This window comes from Nelumbo lutea, chromosome 5 (genome assembly GCF_056320005.1).
Source record: "Nelumbo lutea isolate HS-2025 chromosome 5, American lotus-T2T, whole genome shotgun sequence".
NCBI lineage: Eukaryota > Viridiplantae > Streptophyta > Magnoliopsida > Proteales > Nelumbonaceae > Nelumbo > Nelumbo lutea.
Genome location: NC_142688.1, coordinates 71,214,412 through 71,239,753, shown reverse-complemented (window position 1 = coordinate 71,239,753; position 25,342 = coordinate 71,214,412). Strand labels below are relative to the sequence as shown.

General features: G+C 39.6%; 1 protein-coding gene across 6 annotated transcripts in view; it reads left to right on the top strand.

The window, feature by feature from the left end:
* Positions 1–321: 321 nt before the first annotated feature.
* Positions 322–25,342, top strand: part of LOC148852860 (uncharacterized) — a 102,917-nt gene continuing 77,896 nt past the window's right edge. Inside the window, exons 1-7 of one of the 6 annotated variants that reach the window (XM_088947218.1) lie at positions 322–728; positions 1,651–1,696; positions 1,779–1,868; positions 8,827–8,892; positions 8,984–9,049; positions 12,042–12,127; positions 12,298–12,343. In XM_088947218.1, the coding sequence (XP_088803344.1) occupies positions 1,670–1,696; positions 1,779–1,868; positions 8,827–8,892; positions 8,984–9,049; positions 12,042–12,127; positions 12,298–12,343 (381 nt within the window). In that variant the 5' untranslated portion in view covers positions 322–728; positions 1,651–1,669. Of the gene's footprint in view, positions 733–1,632; positions 1,697–1,778; positions 1,869–8,817; positions 8,893–8,983; positions 9,050–12,041; positions 12,128–12,297; positions 12,344–25,342 lie in introns of all 6 variants that reach the window. The other 5 variants (XM_088947219.1, XM_088947222.1, XM_088947220.1 and 2 more) reach the window with 5 other exon arrangements.

Sequence of the window (25,342 nt, the reverse complement as noted above, 5' to 3'; positions counted from 1 at the left end):
AGACCCCATAGTACGGGGGTCCATGTGATTTACCTTTTACTTTTTTAGTTTAAAAAATTGTATTATAAAGCTAATGGGAAAGTACCATTTAATTTTTTGGACATGCAAGTGGGTCCATGTGAACTATGAAGTGTTCGAGTTTGATCGGAACTCTCAACGAGTAGAAATAAGGCAATTAGGCACTAACTAAAGGGCATTTTAGTCATAAAATATATTTAATAAGGCTGATTTATCATTTAAGGGCAGTTTGGTTATAAAATTGCAGATGTGGACAATTTCGTTTAATATGCATTAAAGGTGCTCTAAATCTAAAATCCCACTGACATGCATTCGCTGCATGTTTTGAAAAGTTATGATGAGTTTGGAGAAGTGCGAAAAGTCGTCATGGTGACATGGGGTTCTCTTTTGTCTGAAAGCAAATTTTTTGTATGTTCTCATGCTTGCTGTGCTCTCGCTCCTGTTCAATCTTGGCCACGGTCTCGCCGTAAGTAAGTGAATATCTCGCTTTGCCAACCGTGCAACGAGCCAACGAAGCCCCATTTCGCTTGACTCAGAAGCAGCAGAAGAATATATCCAAGCAGCGTGAGCATGTCAAGTTGGCTTTTCTCTTTTCGACGGAAATTCTCCTTGTTTCTTTTGCCATCTCCATACGAGATTTCAAGAGATTATACGTTCTTATTAAGAGCTTGATTGCACTTCTCACCTGAAAACTGCTCTCTTTGATTCAGGTAGGTAAGGCGAAAGAACGAAAAGCAGAAAGGAGCAAAATCCCTAATCTTAGTCCTGTTTGAATGCCCTTAACAATTATTTTTCCTTGTTTAGTCATAATTTTGTGCAATCATGTCAGTTTTTGCTAGACTCTTATCTTTAATGTTGTTTCCTGTTTTGATTTGATAAGCACTTCGAGTTATTTCGGATAAAATAGCAGGTATAATGTCCTTTCTAGAGTAATGCGGGTTGCTTTGATCAAAGAATAAACTTTTCGGTTTGGTTTTCACCTGAAGATTTAGGATCTACAGACAATCCTCTTAGCTGAAGTTATTTTTGCTGAAGAGGCATATGTTTATCCTGCCATGTTGGACTTTCAAATTCCATTTTAGACACTAGAGTCTATCCTAAATCAAACACTCCATTGGCGGCGCACGTATATGTAGCAATCAGATAATAAGATACTAGTTTACGTGGTGTCCCCTGTCCATTAAGAAGCTTATCCAGACTTTGTTCTGGCTTTATGAATCTTGTGACCCAGACAGAATCATGCTACCATACCTGTTGAATACTATTAAAATGTTAATTGTTAATATCTTTTCTACCTGCTCTTTATTTAATTTCATGTCTCACCAATCAATAATGATGCCACCCTTTCTGAATTGTTTGCTGAATTCAATATGCGTAAGAAGGTCTAGCCGTCTAGGAATGTACCATAGTGTTGATTGTGCAAGAAGATGATTTGTTCAATTTGATTAATACTCTTAAGTCCAATTATGCCTCTTTATTTGCATCGCATATGCAGAACTGCATACAAGAATTATTATTTTTTTTTATTTTTTATTTTTGGTTTTGAAGCAACTTACCATTTATAGTTAATTTTTGATTTGTGGGATGTGGATTTTAGCATTGACTATCATGTAGGTTGATTTTATTTTGCAGGCTGTGAGAGAGAACAATAATGTCACTTGGTGGGAGAAAACTAGTGGTACATTGAGCTTCTATATACTTAAGATATTCTTTTATGTATTTGAATCATATAAACCTTATTTCTTCCATGGATTTTGCAGGTCCTTGGGATTCCATGGGATATTGACAGTGAAGGGCTACGGCAGTATATGAGCCAGTTTGGTGAATTGGCTGATGTTATGGTGATGAAGGTACTGCAAAACACCCTTCTGGTTTATTCTGTTTAATAATTCTTCTTTGTATCAAAGATTAATCTTTAATTGAAATCGTAGTATTCTCTCATAATAATTATTCTGATATTTTCCTTTTACATTTTAAAATCATTATATGCATGCTATACTATCAACTATAGCAGAATGCTGGTTCCCTTTTAACTTATTCTAGGTTTTTTTCCTTACTGTTTATGCTTCTAGAATCTGACCTGAGTTGTATATACCTTCTCAACTGAGAAACACCTTATTTTAATTTTTTTTGGGGTGAAGGGGAGTATTGTTAGGGAATTCATGTGTGAGTGGATGGTGCTCCACATTGGAAAGGGATAAGAGAGGCAAGGGGCTTATAATTAAGATGACCTACAACCTAATAGCTTAAGATTTTGGGTCAAAGGTGGTGTCCAACTCTTGTGTGCAAGTCCTGTGAGTGTAAATGAGATCCTGGGCTTTGACAACTCTCCCAGTTCCCCCAACAAGTGGTAGCAAAACTAATGGTTTAGTTGGGTGCAAGTTTTTGACGGATGCATATGGTGACTGGTTTTACCGGTTCTCTATGGTTGAACCGGTCGGGCGAAACTGGATGGTGAGTGGTTTGCAAGAGCATTTGGTGAATTCTCATGGCTTCTCACTCCCCATGGTTGAGTGTGCTTGGATAGCAGACTTAAGATCTGCTAGTCCCTTGTTTAGTTAGGCCTCCGCCAAGCAGTTACCAGAGCTCTAAATGCAGCTGAATTTGGCTTCCAGTTCTGCCTTGATGGAAAAATAGTGAATTCCAAAAATTTCTTGAATCAGCCATAGGAGAGATTGAATCTCTCATGAGAAACTAGCTTTTTCTCTAGGATTGATTTAGAACTATCATGCCAAATAGGCTTCCAAAAATTGGAGAAGGTACCTGATATGGAGACCACAATTGCAGCTCCCTAAGTGGTTAACACACCTAAAGAACAAGGTCCAAAATCGCCTCCAAGATGAAGATGGTGCAGCCCGATGTGGAGATCAAATTGCTAGTCCAATTAGAGAATCTGTGCTAATAGCTTACTCTCCATGCTTGATTGAATCCAACAATGGGAGAAGGAGAAAAGGCTGCCCTTTTCCCTTAGGTTGAATTAGGGTTGCAATTAGCAAGAAGACTTGTCTAGAATGCATACCCTAGTCTCCTTCTGTAACTTTTATAGTTTGGGCTCTTTTGAGTCCAAGTAGGAGTTTCCTAATCATTCTCCTAGCTGAATAGGAAAGCTACAAATTAGGAAACAATCCCAACTTAGGATAAAGGGGGCCTCTTTAGTTTCCTAATTCAACCATATGTTTCCAACAAACTACCTACCTAGTCAAACTAGGAAGTTGGAAACAAACTTGCGTCTTAATTAATCCTAATTCTCTCATACATTGACCAGCCATTGAGCCCTATCTTTGTATGGCATGGGACCCACAAAGATCTCAATCTAAACCAAATAGGTTCAGCTCATACACTTACATGCATAGGTCGAATTCACTAGGTCGTGCTTAGTGAATTGTCCCTACACTAATGAGGCCCAAACTTGGTCGGACAAGTGATGTAATTTTTGACTTGGAAAAGTGACAAGAAGAGACACAACCCTTAACCCAATTACACCACCTTTGTCCAAAACCTCTGACTCTCAACACTTCAAGTAGAAATCCTCAATCCACCAAATCATAGGCCTTTTCCAAGTCTAGTTTGAAAATCAACCCCTTTTCTCCTTGTCTTTTTTTGTAATCCACACATTCATTGGCAATAAGGATTTGATCAGTAATTTGTCTTCCTGACACAAACGTTCATTGCTTGGAGAAATCAAAGATGGTAGCACCTTTTTGGTTCTCTATGCTAAAACCTTTGAGATTACCGTATACATGCTACCAATTAGGCTTATGGGCCTAAAATCCTTTAGGTGACTTGCATTTGCCTTTTTATGAATCAAAGCTATAAAAGTAGCATTGGCTACTGAATTGATCTTACTTCTCTCAAAGAATTCAGAGAAAACCTCCATTAAGTCACCACCTATAATGTTCCAGAAATCTTGGTAAAAGGCCATCGTGAATCCATCTGGTCCTGGGGTTTAGATCTTTCCATTGAAAACACAACATTTTTCATTTCTTGGATCTCAAAATTCTTTTCTAACTCATCCATCAGTTCTCTGTTTCCCGGTTGCCAGTCAAAGTCAGGAAGATCTTCTCTCTCTCTCTCTCTCTCTCTCTCTCTCTCTTCTTGGGCTGTCATAAATGGATTTAAAGTGATTCATAAAGGCTCTTGCTATGATCCACAAAGACTGACAAAAACACACCATAACACACATGAAATAATTATGCACTGATTTTATTCAATAATAAATGCCAGTTTACATCAATCTGATTAGAGCTAAGCTGCTTAGTGCATACACTGTCTAAAAGGACCCAAAATAAAGATAACTCAGTAACTTGTTAACTAGTCCAGATTAGGACTCTTACACATGAAAAAGCTGTTACCTATGCCCAATGTGACCCCAAAAGATTCTAAAAACACCAAAAGGTCAACCTAAAGAAAGGAACAAAAGTTATTTGTATGTCCTTGTACCCCAAAATAGGAATTTTCTGGAATCTCAAATGTCCTTTAGCTGCAGGGGTTAACTAGGAATCCCCTTTGGCATGGCTGGGTTGGTGGATTTCAATGTTTACTACTGCCCAGAAATTTCTCACAATGAGATTCTCTTGTTTCTTCTTTCTCCTTCACTGGACCTTTATTGGGGCCTGTAAGGTTACAATCCCGATACTTTATCACTAATCAGGCTCCAAGTCCAATCTTGGGTTCATAACCAAGCCCATTCTTAAGTATAAATCCAAACTCATATCTGAACAGAGGTTCATTACTAGATTTATGTAATCAAAACTTAAGGCCTGAGAGTCTGTGATTGTACATCCATGTCCATGACACTTCAATAAAGAAATGTGGTTAACCTGCAAGTTTTGGAAGGCTTGCTTTGGCAACCCACCTATAAGATCTAGAGTGGATGGTGAAGAAAGGGAGCTGCAGGATACCAGCAAGCAGGTGCTGGTGGATGGTGAGGAAGAAAAGTTGAGGGAGGGGAGCTCCTTATTGCCAAAGTTCTATTTTTCTCAATTGGTAGTGGGGGAATTGTTCACTCTAGTGAGGTCCTAGTTGGAGCTGGAGGGTATTGCATCCGCAAACAAAGAAGGGGAGGTTGTGAGTGAGCTGTGGTTCGACAATGGTTAGTTTGAAAAAGAGGCATGTATACACAACACAGATAGTGCTCTAAACTTGGAGAAGGTGTGTGAGGCTCAACAGGTGGGTCAACGGGGTGGGGAAGAAGGGGAGAGGTTTGGGGGAAGGAAGAGAAAGCCCCTTGCTGATTTTGAAGGGAGCGACAAGCAAGAGAGAGTGTACAAAAGGAAAAATAGATTAATGGGAATCATTTCGAGTGTTGAAGAAGGGAAGGGAGTTTGAGGGACTCAGAAGTGGGTTTAGCAGATAATCTTTTTCTCTTATAAACTTGTTTTTTCTAGACCACTCTTGTCCTAACAGTAGAATTTGGACTGAAACATCTTAAGGTTGCTTTTCTATTCATCCTTTTTCAATGCTATGGTCCTCCCTTCTAATCCGGTTACCTCCTTTCCTGTTAAAGAAGTTTAGAGCGCTCAGGTACCCCCAAAGGTTAAGGGCTTTTTGTTGGGAAGTGGTTCTCCAAAAAATTAATACCTTGGAAGCGCTTCAAAGAAAGAGACCAAATTGGTGCTTGTCCCCTCGTGTTTGTAGCCTTTGCTTGAGGAATGGTGAGACAGAGAATCACCTTTTAATTTCTTGTCCTTTTAGTGCTCTTTTTTGGGATTGGTTCTCTTCTCTCTTTGGTTGCAGTTGGACTCCCCCCTCAAGTATAGCAGATTTATTTGACCCTAGCTTTTTCTGACAACCAAAAAAGAAAGTAAGGGTGATGTGGAGAACAATGAGGATCTTGTGGGCAGTGTCGGAAGAGAGAAATAACAGGATTTTCCAAGGGAAAGAAAAATCAGCTCCTGAACTTATAGGTCTCCTACTTCACTTACCATACAAGCAATTTGGTCCCCTCCTTTGCAGTGTAATGTCAAACTAAACTTTGATGGCAGCTCTGTTAGGAACCTTGGGCCTTCTGGAATAGGGGGTGTGTTTAGAGACAGGAGGAAAAATCTTGGCTTTATATTCTGGTCCAATAGGCTTGGGGGACTTTCTTAGAGCTGAAGTGTTGACCCTCCTTTAGGGGTTCAGATTGGCTAAGCAATTGGGCTATCAACAAATAGAAGTGGAGGGAGACTCAAAATTAGTAGTAGGTTGGCTGCAACCAAATAGTTTTGGAACGTGGTCCCTTAGACAACCTGTAAGGGAATTGTTGAGCCTCACAAGGGAGTCGGGCGTACAAGTTTCTTGTGGTCTAAGAGGTCAGCAAATGCTTTAGCTGACAACCTTGCAAAGTAAGGGGTTAATTGGGAATTTTTGTTTTGGGCAGTATTGTAATTTGTTTTTGTTCAGGGGTCACCTTTCACTTTAGTAGGTGGCAGTTGTATTTCTGGTTTATTAGCTAATGAAAGTTACCGTTTCCTATAAAAAAAAAAGGAAGGGGAGGAGGTGAGAGAGTTTGGGAAGGGTGTTTGGAGGTGAAGAGAGAGGGAGAGAGGAGGAGGAGAGGGAAGGGGAGGGGGGAGGTCCTCAAAAGCTTAGAAATAATCTAGAATGGAGAGGTGGAAATTGACTCTGGTGGAGAGGGAGTGACAGTAGGCAAATCTTTGGGCTTACTTTTTTGGGAAGGGGAAGAATTTGCGAGGAAAGCCAAAAGCATTTGAACAGGGGAATGATGGGACACGTGGAGGGTCGGAAGAATAACTATGTGGAGCAGGGGGGGATTTAGAATCGGCTGTGAATAAAGAAGTGGTTGAGTTGTCTTGGGCTGTGTGTTTGAATGTTGGGTCGAAGAAGGATGGCTCTAAGAGGTATAGTTTTAACAAGAGGGGGGGGGTTGAACCAGGTGCACAAGTTTCCGGTTGACAAAAGACTCTGCGTTGTTTTCAAAAGGCAAAAAATTTTAAAGTAGCATAATAAAAAAAAGTGAATTGGTTTTGGGAGATTACAAGCCACGATAAGGAAGGTATGAAACAAACCAAAAAAGTTGAAGTGAGGAAGCATGCTGGGTTGAGTGGTGATAGAAGTGTTGAAATTGATTTTCCTCATGGGATTTGCAAATTCAGGAATGGTGAATCCTCGGAGGTAGGCTGTGTTTCTGTTGATCAGAAGGATTCTTCTCTGCCAAGTCAAGTGCGCAGTTCTGCTCAAGAGGAATCTTGCTCGAGAGGTACAAAAGCTGAAATTGAAGGTGGGGGCAGTGTTTTAAAAGTGCAAGGCATAACAAAGGTGCAGGGGCCAATTTGCGCCTGAGGTGCAAGGTGCAAGGCGAGGCGCACGCCTTTTTGAAGCAAGGCACAAAAATACAAAAATATGCTAAAAAAGTCAGAAAATTCAGAAAAATGCCAAAAAAATTCAAAAAAAGCCAAAAAGGTGGCTCGTAGAATTAGGAATGTAATATGTTTTAGATCACATTAGCTACTTGAAGTAATGCAATTGAGGAAAAAAGAGATTGTGGGTTTTACTTGCTTGGAAATATTTTAAGAAAGTTTATAAGAGAAATGAAGTGAAACCGAAAGCTTTGGCTTCAGATTGTTCTGGAAAGGTAGACCCTGTCATCCCTACTAATTCAGATGGGCAGCTGGAAAACTTGCAGGAGATGAAGAAAAATGTGGGAGGGGAGGCAGCTAATTAGAAAATGGACGGTGGGAGGCTAGAATAAAAAAATGAAAAAGGAAGGTGGTTTGTCTGTTGAGAAAATTGCTGAGAAAAATTTTGAAGTCAGTAAAAGCCTTGTGTTATTCTTCTTGGGAGGTGAGGCTTTTGTTAGAAGAGTCATTGAGGAGTTTGATAGAAAAAAGGAGTGAGGAGAGCTTGAAAAGAGTTTGTGGTAGGGGAAGGAGAGGTCTAGAATGAAACTGATGATGGGAGTGATGAAGTGTTGGAGGGGAGGATTAATGTAGGTATTTGTGCATGTCTTTTGGTCTGTCTTGATTAGTCAATTGATAATTGTTTGTAGTTGCAGGGGTCAGGGGTGAGGTGGTGATGTGTGGCTCACTGTGACACTAGCAAGTGCACTAGCCGTTCAAGTAATAAAGTAGTGAGTGAAGTATCGTTCCCATGAGGATTTAGGAAACAAGTATCAATACTAAATTGAGTACTTATCTGATTAACAAATAAATCAAAACTTTAATGAAAGCTAAAAAAAAAATCCTAAATTAAAATCTATCTAAATCATTGGTCCATTTGCCTTCAAATCAGGCTAGAAGAGTATGCAGTAAATTTCAATCTCAAAATTCAACAATCTATCAATTTGGATCATTCGAATAAATCATAATTGAGCCTTGGTTTGGTGAAACCCCAAGGTCATGAACAACCTCTCTCAAGCGCATGTTCATCCTATGCATGAGTGACAATTCTTCTATCTCTAACAAGAAGCACTCTTTGCAATTTTCTGGTGTTAGCAATTATCTGTGTTGAGCTAAATATTCTGGGAGTAGGACCATGCAAGCTTGTAGATTAGTTATTAACATTTGATATTATCTTTGAGGACCATCCTACATGTTTACTAATGATGTATTTCTTGTGTACAACAAGGCATCACCAAAAGTCCTTGTGTTGACTTTATTTTTTTTCTCCTAATTTCATTCAACCTGTTAAGGCAACTGGATCTTTAACACAAAATTCTCGTCTTGTTAGTTCTATGTTTGAGTTTGAAATGTTTGCTTACAGATTTTCTAGTTAACTTTCTTGTGTAAGCAATTTTGTATAAATCTTCAACTAGCGAACACTTGTGACTAGCTGCAACTATTAACTCATGGAGTTTAGCATTTGTAGAATCGTGCATCAGGACGCTCACGTGGTTTTGGCTATGTTACATTTTCCTGTTTGGAAGATGCGGAGGTATCTTTCCTATTGCTATGAATCATGCTAGACTGCATAGCTGCTTTGAACATTTAACACTCAAATGCTTGAATACTTTTTTTTATGCCAGAAAGCACTTTCAGCCCAACATAACTTAAATGGGAGGACACTTGAGGTCAAAGTTGCAACTCCTAAGGCAAGTGCTCAATTTCTTATTGACATTCTCTCTTTTTTTTTTTTTAGGTTTCTCCTAAACACCATTATGATTTTAAAATTCAAATTGCTTTCCTGCCTTCTACCTTTTTCGGTAGGCAACAGAACAAGCATATTCATTGATTAAAAATTAAAAATTAATATGTACAAAGTAATTATAAGATTTATGCTAGCCTCCTTAACCAAAAACCGTATGTACAAAAACAAGATTATTGTGAAATTATTCCCCATGAAAAATCATCCCTATTGACTCCCTGCCTTTTACCTTTGGCCTCTCTGATATATCAGTTATCTCAGGACTCTTGTATCCTTGCACTGTGGATCCTGCAAACTTCTTCAGTGGCAGTGCTTAGAACTTATAGGTTGTTTGGAAATGGATGAAGTCAAGGTTCAAAGTATTGATATGCTCGTGTATCGGCAGAGGCATGTTGGTACTAAAAACAGTGCGCTTTTATATTTTTCTATTTTTTTTTCAAAAACTGGTTTTTGGGTGGGATTTTATATATTTTTTCATTTAAAAAAAAGAAGGTTGATTACTGTTGGTAAACAGGTCATTAAATACACCTGATACGGGGTATTGTATCAACCAAAATATACGATACAATACACCCGATACGGGGCGTATAGTATCAAAATTTTGATCCTTAGATGAAGTGGCTGAAAAGAATGGCCTATTGCTTTGTCTTTTGTTAAACAAGTCATTAAATAGGTTATGGGCTCTTTGGCTGAATGGCATGTTTGGTTGATTACTGTTGTCCTATATATTTTAATATATCTATGTTGATCACTAAGTAGCCACTGGTGTAGTAAAATCATGGAATTATGTAATCATTTTAAAAGTTATCTTTATAACTTTATAGTGATACAATTGTTTAAGAGTATAGCCTTTTATAATTTCAGAACTTATTAAAAGATTTTTTATAGATATTTATCATGTTATAAAATTTCTACAATGAGTCTATATGAGATTTCCAAGATTTTTGACATATTTCTTAGTTTTAAGTGGTTGAGATGTTCACCAAAACTGACATCTTAATCCTTTGTTAGGACTAGTTGAAAGAAGAGTACCAACACCTTTACATGTCTTAGAAGGATCATAATCATCATCATCATTTATGCCTTGTCCAAACTATATGGGATCGACTACATGAATCCTGTTTTGCCATTCGGTATTACTCAGTGCATATGCATTGTTAATTTATGAGCTCTTAAAATCATTTCTTACTACTTTGACTTATGTCCTTTTTGGTCTGCCCCTATTCCTCTAGCCCCTCCAACTTGTAAAAGATCACTTCCTATGGGTGCTGTATATGGTCTTGTCTACACATGACCAAACCATCTTAGGCCATGTTTGGGAGTGCTTAAAAATAATTGCTTATTTGGGCCAGGACCACACCATTAAGCACTTGTTGGTGTTTGGGAAATAAGCCTGAAATGAGTGCTTATTTTTAAAAGAAGGGATTATTTTTTAATCTCAAATTTCCAGCTTTTTTTAAGTGCTTCATCAATAAGAACTTATTCAACTTTTTTCTCCCAGAATTGGCCCCAGTCAATTTTTAGAATACCAGTTATACCCTTTCAATGTAAAAAACGTTGGGCTTCTTCTACTTCTCCGTTGTCACCCTTGCAGCTATGGCCAACTACAGAGCTCTAAACAAGACGACTCTGGGTAGCATCCAAACGCTGTTCGGAGTTGAGAATCTGCTGTCCTTACTGGGAGCAAACTCCCTCCCACTGTCCACCTCATCCAACCAAACTGTGGCCGCCAGTGAGATGATCAAAATCCCCTTAATGTGTAATCGCAGCGATTATTTTGGGCTATCGAATGGGGTTCCATTGTAGAATGGAACCAATCCCTGTCCCAGTGCTGATGGCATCGGATACGATTGCAAGAGCCAATCCCTGTCCCAGTGCTGATGGCATCGGATACGATTGCGAGAGCCAATCCCCGTCCCCAGTGCAGGCTTGCCACAACTAAGAGGGGCTGAGCTGTTTATTCCGTTACCATGCAAATGAGATGATAAAAAAAGCGTCCATAATGCATACGTGGTGTCCAAAGGGAGCTCGGGGTCACAGAATGTTCATTGATGATGGCCAACGGTATCTTCAACAGAGGGGATATCTGGGCCTAAGGTTTTTAAGTGCGAAAACCTCAGGCAAAGGAAGTCTGTTAAATCTTTGGATTTGCAGATGTTTATCCATTTGTTGTTTATTCAGCAGTTATCAAATGAACAAGAAATGAAGAGCTTGCAAGCTTAAGAACTGGTGCTGGAGTCTGATGCAAGTCCGTGATGGCAACGTTGGTAGGAGCACTGCCCGAAGCCTTCAAGAATCCCGGGGCTTCAGCCAGGGACATGCCAGAGATTGCTGGAGTGAAGTTGATAAGCATCTCGCTGAAGCTCAAGATGAGCCCGTAGGAGCACTTCTTGGAGCTCAAGATGAGCCTGAAGCTCAAAATATATCTACCACCTACAGGATATATTTTGAAAATTTGAAAGAAAATGAAGGACAAAAGAGTCATAAGTGCTTATTGGAGAAAAATACCACCAAACGCCCCATACTAAATAAGCGCTAATTTTTTAAAATAAGCACTTGAAAAAGCTGGGTGTCAAATGCAAATAAGTGCTTATTCGAATAAGCACTATTTTTAACATAAGCACTCCCAAATATGGCCTTAATCTACTCTCTCCTTGTATCACCTATTGGAGCTACTCCTAGGTTCCTTCGAATAGCTTCATTTTATCACCTATTAATGCAGCAAATATGAATTGTGCTTCATATAATTCATTTACAATTGTCAATGGATGTATATGTTATTTGGCTTGAAAAATATTTCATTCTTTGTGCCTCTTAAAGGTAGGATCTTTTTCCCCCTTGCAATTGCTTAAAACTTAAATGTTACTATTAGTAGTTTATACAGGCCTATCATTTTGTTTTTATAAAAATAGCATGCATTAATTTTTGTTCATATACAGGAGGAGATGGCACCTTCATCCAAGAAAACCAGTCGCATATTTGTTGCCAGAATACCTCCAAGTGTGACAGATGAAGATTTTCACAGGTTTTAAATCCAGGATGGTTCTTTTGACATCATGTCTTTTTCTTTTTATTTTTTATGTAATTTTCCCCTTAACAGATTAAGCGACCAAGTTATCACTCCTAAAGCTTATAAGAATATAATGGCATTATTTGTTTCTCAGAAATTTGATTGGTTATAGGTGATCATTGCAGCTATTTTATGAAGTATGGTCCACTGGTAGATGCTTACATGCCAAAGGTATAAACGAATTCTCATCAATCACCAGTTTTTTTGTTGTTGGAAAATTCACTTTGTTGTTAGCTTGTTTGATAATTGGATGCACTGATTAGGGTCTTTTCCCAGTACTATAATTTGATATTCCAGACTGTTGAACATTTTTTTGTTGATCAATAACCATCAACTTTATTAATTAAAGAGAATTTACAATCAATCAAAAGAGAAATAAAGCCTCTTGTCTCTCCCCTTTCTTTTTTTTCTTACAATCGTGCTCAAAAAATTTGATATCCCCCACTCCTTGTTTAGCTAAAGTATCAGCCACACTATTGGCAGTCCTTTTTTCCCATTGAAATTTCAGTTCAATGTCTTTAGTCAACCATCTGGATTTCTTTATCTCATTTCTATAAGCCCAAAACTTTCCTCTAGGCTCTGTAACCATCCCATCAAGAATTTAGAATCTCCTTCACTGATCAACTTTTTAACTTTTTATTTTTGATGAATATTCAATGATCAACTTCTTAATATTCAGATCCTTGCCCTTGCACTCCTTCCATCACAGCCATAGTTTCTGTCCTTAAAGAGTCACCTACACCAATTGGGCTTGAAAAAATAGCAATAATATGGCCCTCTTCTTTCAATCTTTCCTTAAAACTCCTCTCACTCCTGAATTTTCTAGGTCTCCCATGTTGCTGCTATCAAAATTGAGTTTAATAAAGCCTCTTTCTGGTGGAGAACGATAAGAGTGATAGCCTTATTTATGGATGTTCCCGCTACTTCCACCAATTTCTGATGATGTCATCCATTAAGAAAGATGAAAAATTCTCCATAGAAAGTGTAAATAAAAAGTAGAGAGTGGAGCCCCTGTTTCTTCCCCATAAAAAGAAGAAACGAAAGGGGCAGAAGAAGAAGAAGGCAAGATACCTGAGTTACTCCTATGTGTTGGTCGGATAAGGTCTTCAAGTTCTTCCTTATCAGTTAAGGTCTTGAAGCCTTCAAGAGTTTAACAAAGCATCCACCACTATGCTTGTTGGTTTAACTTCAACAAATTAAAAAATTATAAAAAAAGAAACTAGCAAATGAACTATGAAAATATTATAAACCACAAAATGAATAATTTAGTATAATAATGACTATTTGTTATATTATAATCTCACAAAATAAAATATGAAAGTATACAAGTAAAAAGCATAAAAATATAAAATACTATATGGCGCCTTATACAAAAACTAAGCACTTGTATGAGGCAATCCTCTATGGGTGCCTTGTTGAGAAGTTATAAGGATGATCATGGGATGGGTATGGCCAAGGCTGAGCTTAGAACATATGATAAGGTCTATAGCTTGGGCCTGGGCCCAATCCAGCCCACACCCTAGGCCTATAACCTTTAGTCATCATCATCATCATCCATGCTTTATCTCAACTATATGGGATCAGCTACTTGAATCCTGTTTCACCATTCTGTTCTGTTTAATGCCATATCCATTGTTAAATTATGAGCACTTATCATTTTTTACTACTTCGACCCATGTCTTTTTTCGTTTACCTGTAGCCCATCTAGCCCCTTCAACTTGCAACAAATCACTTCTTCTTATGGATGCTGTCAATTGTCTTCCATGCACGTGACAACCATCTTAATCTACTTTCTCTCATTTTATCACCTATTGGAGCTACTCTAGTGTTACTTTGAATGACTTGATTTTTTATCCCATCCTTTCTAGTTTTTCCACTTATCCATCTCAGCTTACACATTTCTGCCACACTCATTTTTTGGACATTTTGTTTCTTGACTGCCTAGTACTCTGCTCCATACAGAATAGCTGGCCTTTCAGGTTACAGCTGTTTTATAGAAATTTCCTTTTCATATTGTTGTAGAAGTTACATGCTTACATGAAGCCAAAGCCTAAATAAGGGGATGCCAGAACCAAACTCTAAAATTAGACAGGATGTCTGTGAGGGGTTGGTGGAGACTAATCTTAAGTATTGCAGTGGGGCATCGAGGGAGGATAAGCCACAGATTATTGGGGTAAACAGAATTGTGATGATACCGAGGAAAGCTTCCCAATTTTGGTCTCACCTGGTCCAAAATAGCAAACTCCGAACTATTGCTTAGGAAAGTTGTCCAGCCACTCTTATGATTCCAACCACGTTCTAAACCCAAGTAATCTTTTGAATTCTGTTTTAGTGGCTAACCCTTTCCATTGCTCTTTGTCTGAAGCCTTTCCTCTGGGCACCCGGGTGACCTTCATGCTGCAAGCTGGAAACAGTGGTATGAGTGAGTAGGAACTAGGAAGTAGTTGTGGAGGAGGAGAATGGGACGGAAATCTGGGAATTGATAGAAGGTTTTCTGGAGGAAATGAAGAGAAAAGAATTAGAGGATGAGAGGTCAAGGAGGAGAAGAGTAGAAAATATTGGTGGTGCTATTAGTGGGGAGTGCTTTGGGGTTCCAAGGGTGGAAGGTGATGATACAGAAAAGGAAAAGTCAGTTGCTGAATTCACAAATAAATTGGGGTGCAAGTTAAAAGAGCTAATTGAGGTAAACCCTTTTGTGAGAAAGAAGAAGGAAGTGAGTGGGGCTAGGAAAAGAAAACTTGGTGAGGTTGAAAGATTAAAAAGGATGTGGAAGTGGATAAGGAATTCAGTGGCAGGAAAGGAAGGGTTAGGGGGAACAAGTAGGGAGGAGTACGAGCAAGGGCCTTAATTTCAGGTGGTGATGATAATTTTAAGTTGGAATGCGAGAGGGCTGGGTAGCGCAATAAAGAGCGCAACTATCAAAGCAATGCTGAGGAAAGAAAGGCTGGATGTGGTCTTGATTCAAGAATCTAAACTTTCTGACTTTGATGGTTGGTGGGTAAGAAGCGTTTGGAAGAGTAGAAAACTCAGTTGGATTTTCTCCCCATCTTGAGGGTCATTTGGGGGGATAATTACAATTTGGAACAGTGAGCCAGTCTCCACTTTTTTGACCACTTCTAATATAACTATTGACTGGAACTTAGGTTTTAGAAGGGCCCTTAGAGACTCTGAATTGAACATTGTTTCTGTAGAGAAGATGGGCTGAATGGCCCATAGGTTGTATATTCTTTCTTGTTATTTATGTTTTTTTTGTAATGGGCCTTATTTTGGGCCCATCTTGTCTATATTAAGTTCTTTGTAAATTCTTGCCCAACTAAGGGCCTCCTTGTAATTATTCAAATATATCTTAATAAAATAGTGTTAGGGTGCTGAGAGAGTAGGTTCGAAACTCTTATTCTTAGACCCTCATTGCCGAACTCTCAAGCTCTCCTCTCTTCAGTTTTCTTCATGGTATCAGAGCATACCTGAACTTCAATATTCTAGGGCTGGAAGCTTAGGCTCGTATTGCCTAATTCTTGGAGGTCATTGGAAGTGCCCAAGACTAGAATCTCTTGGAGAAGTGGTTCGGTGGCCAGGAAGAATCAGAGAAAAAAAAAGGAAGGGGAACAACTCGGTTTTGTTTTGAAGCTCGAACTGTAAGTTGTGCTCAGTTTTCTGGTTGTTTTGTATTACTTTTGGCTGTGTTTGGACTGTTGAAGTGTCCAAAAACTCTAGTTGTTTTGTACTGCCTTCGGCTACCATTGAATCTGGTTTAACCCCAAAATTTCTAGGCTGTTTTTCACTCCTTCTTGGATTGTCAAAACTGCCGAAACATTCTTGTAATAAGGCTGTGTATTGTTACTTATATTTGGCTGTTTTGGGGGGTTGTACGAACTGTTCTTGAGGCCTTTTTTTTTCTTTTTGACAGTGGGGTTGTCTCTATTACCCACACTGTGTTTGTAAAAAGGGTTATTTCAGCAATACCAAGTGGTATTTACCTTGAAGTCCAGATTTGAAAAGGTACTTCAGCTGATTGCCTAGAAGTTTCTGTTTACTTCTTGAAGGCTGAACTCAGTGTGTTGCCTTCTTGTGGTCGGCTGAACTCTGTTCTTGCTTGTCCTCATTCAGTATACTTGTAGAAGTCATTTAAAGTCATATTTGGAGTGTTTACATGATGTACTCCTCAGAGTTTGAAAACAAAAGTGGTGCTGAACATGGACTGGTTCAGGGGACTCTAAGTGATTCCTTATTGACTGTGACCACAGTTAAACTAGATGGAACTAATTATCTGGCATGGTCACAATCAGTAAAGATTCATGTATGTAGTAGAGGAAAGTGGGGGTTTATTTCCAGGAGTAAGAAAGCTCCCCTAGAAGATGATCCATCCTACGAGAAGTGGATGCAAGAAAATTACACTGTCATTGGGTGGCTTGTGAACTCAATGCAGCCGCAAATCAGCCAACACTACCTATGGATGAATTCAACAAAAGAAATTTGGGACAGTGTTGCAGAAACCTATTCCCAAAAACTCAATGTGGCTTGGGCATATAAATTGAGAAGTGATGTAAAGAATTTAAGGCAAGGGGAGAAACCTCTTGCTATATATTTCTCAATCCTGAAGTCCCTATGGCGAGAGATTTTCCTAATAGAAGCTATAACTTGGGACACCACCAATGATGTAGAGACCTACAGAAAATTGGTTGAAAGGAACAGGGTATTTGAGTTCTTAACTGGATTAAACCCAGAATATGATATCACAAAACAGAATATTCTTTTCAATGAGTGTGTCTCTTTGTCACAAGCTTATGCATTGGTGAGTAGTGAAGAGAGCAGAAGGGGCTGTCCAGGTTCAAGGGGTTGATATTAATGATCACTTTGCCAATATGGGGATTAAATCTAAAGGGAATGCTGAAACTTCTGGTGGCACAGGAAAGAAAGCAGTTATATGTGAGTACTGCAAGAAGCCGAAGTACACCAAAGACAAGTATTGGAAATTACATCATAATCTTGTTTCCATTCGGTTTCAGAAAAAACATGATAGTAAAAGATCAGGAAATGCAAATGTAGCTGCCGGGCCAAATAGTGAAGAGATGTCTGCTTCTGCACAGTTGGCAGCCATGAGAGCAGAATATGAAAAGTTTGGGAAGATGATCAGTCAACTGAGTGATGTGACCTCTCCTTCCAACCCTTCAGGAAATTCTGCTGCTTCAACATTTGCTCATTTAGGTATAAGGGCTTCTGCCAATCATGCTACCACTTCAAGTAATCTCAAGATCCCTTGGATTATTGACTCAGGAGCTTATGACCAATTTGTCTACTTTGTTTGTTTCATATGACTTGCTTCCTGGACGTGATAAAATCACTTTAGCTGATGGTTCACTTGCCCCTATCTCTGGTAAGGGAACCATCAAGGCTACGAAATCCTTGTTCCTACCTTCTGCCCTCCATGTACCTAAACTAAATACAAATATGTTGTCTGTGAGTAGTTTAACCAAGTCACTAAACTGTTGTGTAACATTTTTTCCTTCCTACTGTGTTTTTCAGGATCTGGCATCTCAGAAGGTGATTGGGAGTGGCCATGAGGCGAATGGAATATACCTGCTTGATACTCCGGGACAATGCACTGATCATCTTGGGAATGTTGCTCTCGGATCTATCTCTTCAGAGTCTGTTAGTCGGATTATGTTGTGTCATCATCGTTTTGGTCAGTCTTTTTCTGCCTTGAGTCATCTATTCGCTGAACTGTTTAAGGGAATTAGTTTGTCCAATCTTCATTGTGAGTCTTGTGAATTGTCAAAGCATTGTAGAAACAATTATCCTTTGAGCAATAAAAGATCTTATTTTCTTTTTAATATTGTGCATTCTGATGTGTGGGGGCCTTACCACTTACCCTCCATGGGTGGCTTCAAATATTTTATCCTGTTTTGATGACTTTTCTCGGTTCACTTGGATATTCCTAATGAAATCCCGTGATGAAGTTCCAAGACTTGTAAGACAATTCCATGAATTTGTTCTAACCCAGTTTGATACCAGGATGAAAATCTTTAGATTTGACAATGCAAAAGAATACTTTGAGAAAAACCTATTCTGCTATCTCTCTGACATGGGGGTTATTCATTAAAGCTCATGTGCTAGGACCCTAGAACAGAATGGGGTTGTTGAGAGGAAAAATAGGCATATTGTTGAAGTTGCGAGAAGTATCTTATTTGCCTCACATGTTCCACCAGGTTTTGGGGTGATGCTATTCATACTGCTACCTACCTTATAAACTGTATGCCATCCAGGGTTTTGGGGTTTAAGTCTCCCTTCAATCTTCTTCATCCAGACAAAGACCTTTTTCCTGTTCCTATTCGTGTCTTTGGCTGCACCTGTTATGTACATGTTCCAAATGTCCAAAGGCATAAATTTGAACCCAAAGCTCAAAAGTGTATCTTCCTTGGTTATTCCCCCACACAGAAAGGTTATTGTTGTTTTGATCCAAAGTCTGGCAATCGGTATGTCTCAATGGATGTCACATTTGATGAGCTTCCCCCTTTTATGGTTCCTCTCCAGAAGGACATTGTCCACAGGGGGAGAATTTGTCACAGGTGTTTGCTCTTCCTCTTCCTGTCCCTGTTGAGTCTCTTGATGTGTCTGCTTCTCCTTCAAATGTATCAAGGGTGGATCAGTCGTTCCATTCTCCTTGTCCCCGTACTCTACCTCTTCATCCTATCCTCAATCCCAAGGTGTATCAAAGGCAAAGATCCAGAAATGTGCAGGTTGTTTCTCCTACAACACATGAGCCTTATACACTTATAGTCACAGAAGAGACAATAGGTACTGTTTTAGCACCTTTGGAGTCATCCTTCCCTGATCTTGATATTCCCATTGCTATTAGCAAAGGAAAACGGAAGTGCACTGCACACTGCATTTCCAAGCACCTTTCTTACAGTTTGCTTTCACCTTCATACTTTGCCTATCTCTCTTCTGTTGCTTCTCATCCTATTCCCAGGTCTGTGTCAGAAGCTCTTAAGATTCCAGAATGGAGGGATGCTATGAGATCTGAAATCAATGCCCTACACAAGAATGACACATGGGAAGTGGTGGATTTGCCTGAGGGAAGGATCCAATCGGTTGTAAGTGGGTCTTTACTATCAAATACCGAGCTGATGGCACCATTGAAAGGTACAAGGCCAGGCTGGTTGCAAAAGGCTATACACAGACATATGGGATTGATTATTTAGAGACCTTTGCACCTGTTGCCAATATGACATCTGTGAGGGCTCTTCTATCTTTAGCTGCTCACTTTGACTGGCCCCTTTATCAATTGGATGTGAAGAATGCATTTTTGAATGGTGAATTACATGAGGAGGTTTATATGTCTCTTCCTCCATGGATGTATGGAACTGATATGAAAGAGAAGGTATGCAGGCTGAAGAAATCTCTTTATGGATTAAAACAGTCCCCTAGAGCATGATTTGAGAGATTTATAACAATACTTGTTAACTTTGGTTATGTGTAGACACAGTCCGATCATACTCTTTTTGTGAAGAGGAGTGGACTTCTGGCAGTATACCTCATTGTGTATGTAGATGATATTGTAGTGACTGGTAATGATGTTTCAGGAATTCATGATCTAAAATCTTTTCTCCATACAGAGTTTGAGATTAAAGATTTGGGGGAATTGAGATACTTTCTTAACTTACAAGTGGCTCGATCCAAGGATGGGATTTTCATCTCCTAAAGGAAGTATGTTCTTGACTTGCTCTCTAAAACTAGAAAGACGGGTGCTTGACTAGTTGCTACTCTTATTGATATGAGTCATAAACTCTCAGCCTAGAAGGGACATTGTTAGAAGAGAAAGGAGTCTTTCAGAGACTTCTTGGGAAACTTTTGTACCTATGCATGACTCGGCCAGATATTGCATATGCAGTTAGTTGCATTAGCCAATTCATGCATGCTCCCCGAGACACTCATATGGCAGCAGCAGAGAGAATCCTATGTTATTTGAAGGGCTCCCCAGGAAAGGTTGTTCTGTTTGCCAAGCATGGTCATATGAAACTTGAAGCCTACACCGATGCTGACTGGGCCGGAAACATTGATGACAGACGATCTACTTTTGGGTATTGCAGCTTGGTGGCTGGTAATGTTGTTTCTTGGAGAAGCAAGAAACAATCGGTTGTTGCTCGGTCTTCTGCTGAATTAGAATACAGGGCCATGGCACATGGAGTTTCTGAATTATTATGGCTAAAATCATTGATGGAAGAACTTGGAGTTGAATATGACAAGCCAATGATGTTGTACTGTGATAATCAGGCTGCCATCAACATTGCTCACAACCCAGTGTAACATGATAGAACCAAGCATATTGAAGTTGATCGACACTTCATTAGGGAAAGGGTTTATTTGGGTGAAGTGTGTCTTCCTTTTATCACATCTGAAAGACAATTGGTAGATTTTCTCACCAAAGGCATTCCCAAGGCAAAACTTCAGCATGATACCATCAAGCTTGGCATTATTGACATCTATGCTCAGCTTGAGGGGGGGTGTAGAGAAGATGGGCCGAATGGGCCATAGGTTGTTTATTCTTTTTTGTTATTTATGTTTTTCTGTAATGGGCCTTATTCTGGGCCCATCCTGTCTATATTAAGTTCTTTGTAAATTCTTGCCCAACTAAGGGCCTCCTTGTAATTATTCAAATATATCTTAATAAAATAGTGTCAGGATGCTGAGAGAGAGTAGGTTCGAAACTCTCATTCTCAGACCCTCATTGCCGAACTCTCAAGCTCTCCTCTCTTCAGTTTTCTTCAATTTTTGACCTACTAAAAATCCTAGATGAGGTGGATATTGACCCCTCTAGGAGGGACAGTAGGATTTGGGTCCCTTCTCCTTCGGGTGTCTTTTCACGTTCCTCTTTCTTCAAAGAACTGGCTCATTCCCCACCTGTTTTTGGACTCCCTTTTCCAGTTTTGGAAGTTTGGGGTAGACCAATTCCTCCTAGAATTAGTGCTTTTTGTTGGGAAGCTTTCCTTGAAAAGTGTAACACTTGCGACCTAGTTCAAAGAAAAAGGCCTAATTGGTGTTTGTCTCCACACTGGTGCATCCTTTGTAAGAAGAATGGTGAGAATTGTTATCACTTATTGGTTTCTTGCCCATTTGTTTCAGAGATCTGGTGTTGGTTTTTCTATCTTTTTAGTTGCAGGTGGACCCCCCCCCCTCCCCCCTCAAATGTACAAAGCCTATTCCATTCTACTACTATTTGGGGGCTGAAGAAGAGTGGGAAAATTCTGTGGAGATGTGTAAGAGCAACTGTATGTTGGACAGTGTTAATAGATGTTATTTTTCCTATGTATAGTACTGTAGGGGTACTATTGTACTTTTACTCTTTTTTATTTTAGTTGCTGTCGCCCTAGTATATATATTAAAAAAGCTGCGCCACCAGTAGGATCTTTTGCTCTCAGTTCTCTCTTCTCTCTTCTTCTCTCTCTCTTTTCTCTCTTCTTCCATTCTTCTCTCCTGCATAACATGGTATCAAAATGGGACTATCAGATTTGAAAGGAGAAGTCGAGTGAACATTTTTTTTCTTCTTTGCACCAGATTTCCAGATTTTCCGCCCTCATCTGCTGTTCTGTTGATTGAAGATTTCACACACTGAAGTAACTTCTCTCTCTCTCTCTCTCTTCCCTTTTTTTCTGGTCGTGTGCTAGGGCAGAACCTGTACTAGGTCTACTGATTGGAAGTGTGGTGATCAACACCTCTTTCTTTCCTTTTTTGTGGGGTTGATTGATCCCTATGAAATTGTAGGTCGTGAGGACCTTTTTTGTGTGCTGCAACAGCAACTTTTATGGTGAACTGAGGGTCAGAAAGTGACCAATACCTCTTGTGTGCTGCAACAACAGCTTTTATGGTGAACTGAAGGTCAGAAAGTGACTAGTACTTGCTGTAACAGCAGTCCTGTTGATGCGTAGGTCAAGAGATGGCCTGTATGCACTGTGGCAACACTTGTATTGATCTTGTAAGTCAAGGGATGACCTGTTAGTGTTGTAACAACACCTGTGTTTTTACAGAAGGTGTGTTTTCTGAATTTTTTTTTTCGTTCCTCCTCAGTGTTGAATTTCTTTAAGGCTGTGTACCCCATTTAAGAGTTGTTTTTGAATCTGAAATCATGAGTGGTGAAGATTCTACTACATCCGGTGTTTCCTCAATGCTGAATGGAATGAGTGGGGGTGTGGACCTATCCTTTCCCATGGCTGTTATTCCTTTCACATTTTGGGAGTGCTGAATATGACAGATGGAACCAGGAAAAGAACATGGTCATGTCTTGGCTTTTAGTTTCTATGCAACCTCAAATAAGAAGGAACTTCATGTGGGTTGAAACGGCAAATGGGATCTGGGAAGAAGCAAAATCAACATATTCGGAATTGTGACACCATGCAAAAATCTACCAACTATAGGTTGAATCATCTACTTGTAAACAGGGGGAGTGGTGTCTATCTGTGTACTACTCAAACTTGACCTCTGTCTAGAAGGAGTTAGATCATTATCAGAGTGTGGACTGGAAGTGTGATGAAGATGCAAGGCTGTACAAAAAACTCGTCTCCCAACAGAGAGTGTTTGCTTTCTTACATGGTTTGAACCCTACATGTGAATCTATCAGAGTCCAGATCCTAGGTAGCAAGGATCTTCCATCAGTTCAGGAAATTTATGCTCTTGTACAATCAGAAGAAAGCAGAAGGAATTCGATGAACAATTCTGGAGGAGATGCAGTTGTGTTGGCAACGAAAGGGAGTGTTACTACTGGTGGGGGAAATACTTCTAAGAAGGGGGATCTTTAGAAGAAGATGGATGACAAGGACAAATTGTTGTGTACTCATTGCTAGAAACCCCGACACACTCGAGACACATGTTGGAATCTTCATGAGAAGCTGAAATGGGCTCAAGATCTGAATAAGAAACAAGGTTCAGATATGAATAAAAAGTCAGGACAACAATGTACAAGAAAACACACTATGGAAAACATGGCTACAGGAGAATCAACGCCCCATTCATATTGTGACTCAGACACATCCATCTGGATCTGACCCAAGGGAGGTTATTATAAATTCCTTTCATGACCATTTAGAGCTCTATGGTAGAGCAATTCGTCAGATGGATGCTCCTCCCTCAACTTCATTTACGTCTACATTAGGTAACTCTGCCACAACTTTCCATGTTGCTTCTTATAACCCTGACACTCCCTGAATCATTGATTCTGGAGCGTCAAAACACATGACTGGTACGTCCTCTTACTTTCAAACCTATCACCTTCTTTCTGGAAGAGGCAATGAGAGACTAGCTGATGGATCATCCACTACCATAGCCAGTCAAGGAACCATTTCTCTCCCTCTTGGCCTTACCCTCTCTGATGTTTTACATCTTCCAAAATTTCCCATTAATTTGTTCTCTGTTAGTAGTATTACTAATTCCTTAAACTGCTCAGTGACCTTTTTCCCTTTTTACTATGTGATCCAAGATCTGGCCTTAGAGAGGACGATTGGTAGAGGGTGTATGGTTGATGGACTTTACATGTTGGAGAATAAGGTTGGTCTTCAAGTCACAGAGTCACAGAGTCGGCCCTGTAAGAGTCAAGTTTATTTATGGCATTGTTGTCTTGGTCATTTATCTTTTGAGTCTTTGAAAGCGGTGTTTCCAGAATTGTCTAATTCACTGTCTGTTTCAGATTTCTCTTGTCAAACTTGTCAACTGAGTAAGCAGTGTAGAACTCATTTTCTTTCAAAAAATAATAAATCTGAAATTCCTTTTAACATTGTTCATTCTGATGTGTGGGGCCTTGTTACTTTACCATCTGAGAGTGGCTACAAGTATTTTATTACCATTATCGATGATTATTCTAGATATACATGGGTATATCCCATGCGGACCAGGGATGAACTACCAAAAATTATCCAAGATTTTCAGCGGATGGTCTTCATCCAATTTCAAATTGAAATCCAAATTTTTCAGTCCGATAATGCCAAAGAGTATTTTCATAGCGATCTCAAGGAATTTTTTGCTTTACGTGGTTCACTTTACCGTAGCTCGTGTCCGAACACCACCACAAAATGGTGTTGTTGAAAGAAAGAACCGACACCTCCTTGAAGTGGCCTAGGGTTTACTACTCCATATGAATGTCCCAAAATGCTTTTGGCTTGAGGATGTCCTTTGTGCTATCTACCTCATCAACCGTATGCCCTCTCGGTTAGAGTGCAAAGCCCCACATCAGATTCTCTTTCCTAAGGCCCCCCTTCTTCCCATTCCTCCTCGTGTGTTTGGTTGTCGTTGCTTTGTCCAGAATTTGTCACCCACTCGTGGAAAATTGGATCCTTGTGCTATTCCTTGCATATTCCTGGGGTACTCCTTCACTCAGAAGGGATACTGTTGTTTTGATACTGTTTCTCGAAAATTCTATGTTTCCATGGATGTCTCTTTCTTTGAGAGTGAACCTTTTTTCCCTGTTTCTCCTCAAGGGGAGAGTAGGAATGATGAGAAACTGGTTCAGCTCCCTCCTCTTCCTGATCCTCCTCCTTTTCGTGTCTTCTTCCGTCATCACAAAGGCCAACCAAATTCAAGAGCTTTGGAGAATCCAGAAGTTGTACCTCCAATGCCATTAAACTCTTCGGGGGCGTATCATACTCACTTAGGTTTATTGGTTCCCATTGATGTCCCTGACCCCATTGCAATTGATACCTCTGTTGCTAATGACCTTGACCTTCCTATTGCTCACAGGAAAGATGTTAGATCGTGCACCACTAAACACTCAATTTCTCACTTTGTTTCCTATGAAAACATTTCACCCTCTTTTCGAGCCTTTCTAACATCCATTAATAGTGTTCCTATCCCTAAGAATGTGGCATAAGCTCTTTTAGTACCTGAATGGACAAATGCTATGAAGGAAGAAATTAATGCCCTTCATAAAAATGACACTTGGGAACTTGTAGATCTTCCTAAGAGAAAGGATCCAGTTGGATGTAAATGGGTGTTCACAGTCAAACATAGGGCTGATGGCACGATGGAGAGGTATAAAGCTCGTTTAGTGGCAAAGGGGTTTACACAAGTGTACGGAGTTGGTTATGCAAAGACTTTTGCACCCGTTGCCAAGATGAACTTCATTAGAGTTCTATTCTCTCTTGCTGCTAATCTTGACTGGGATTTACATCAGCTTGATATCAAGAA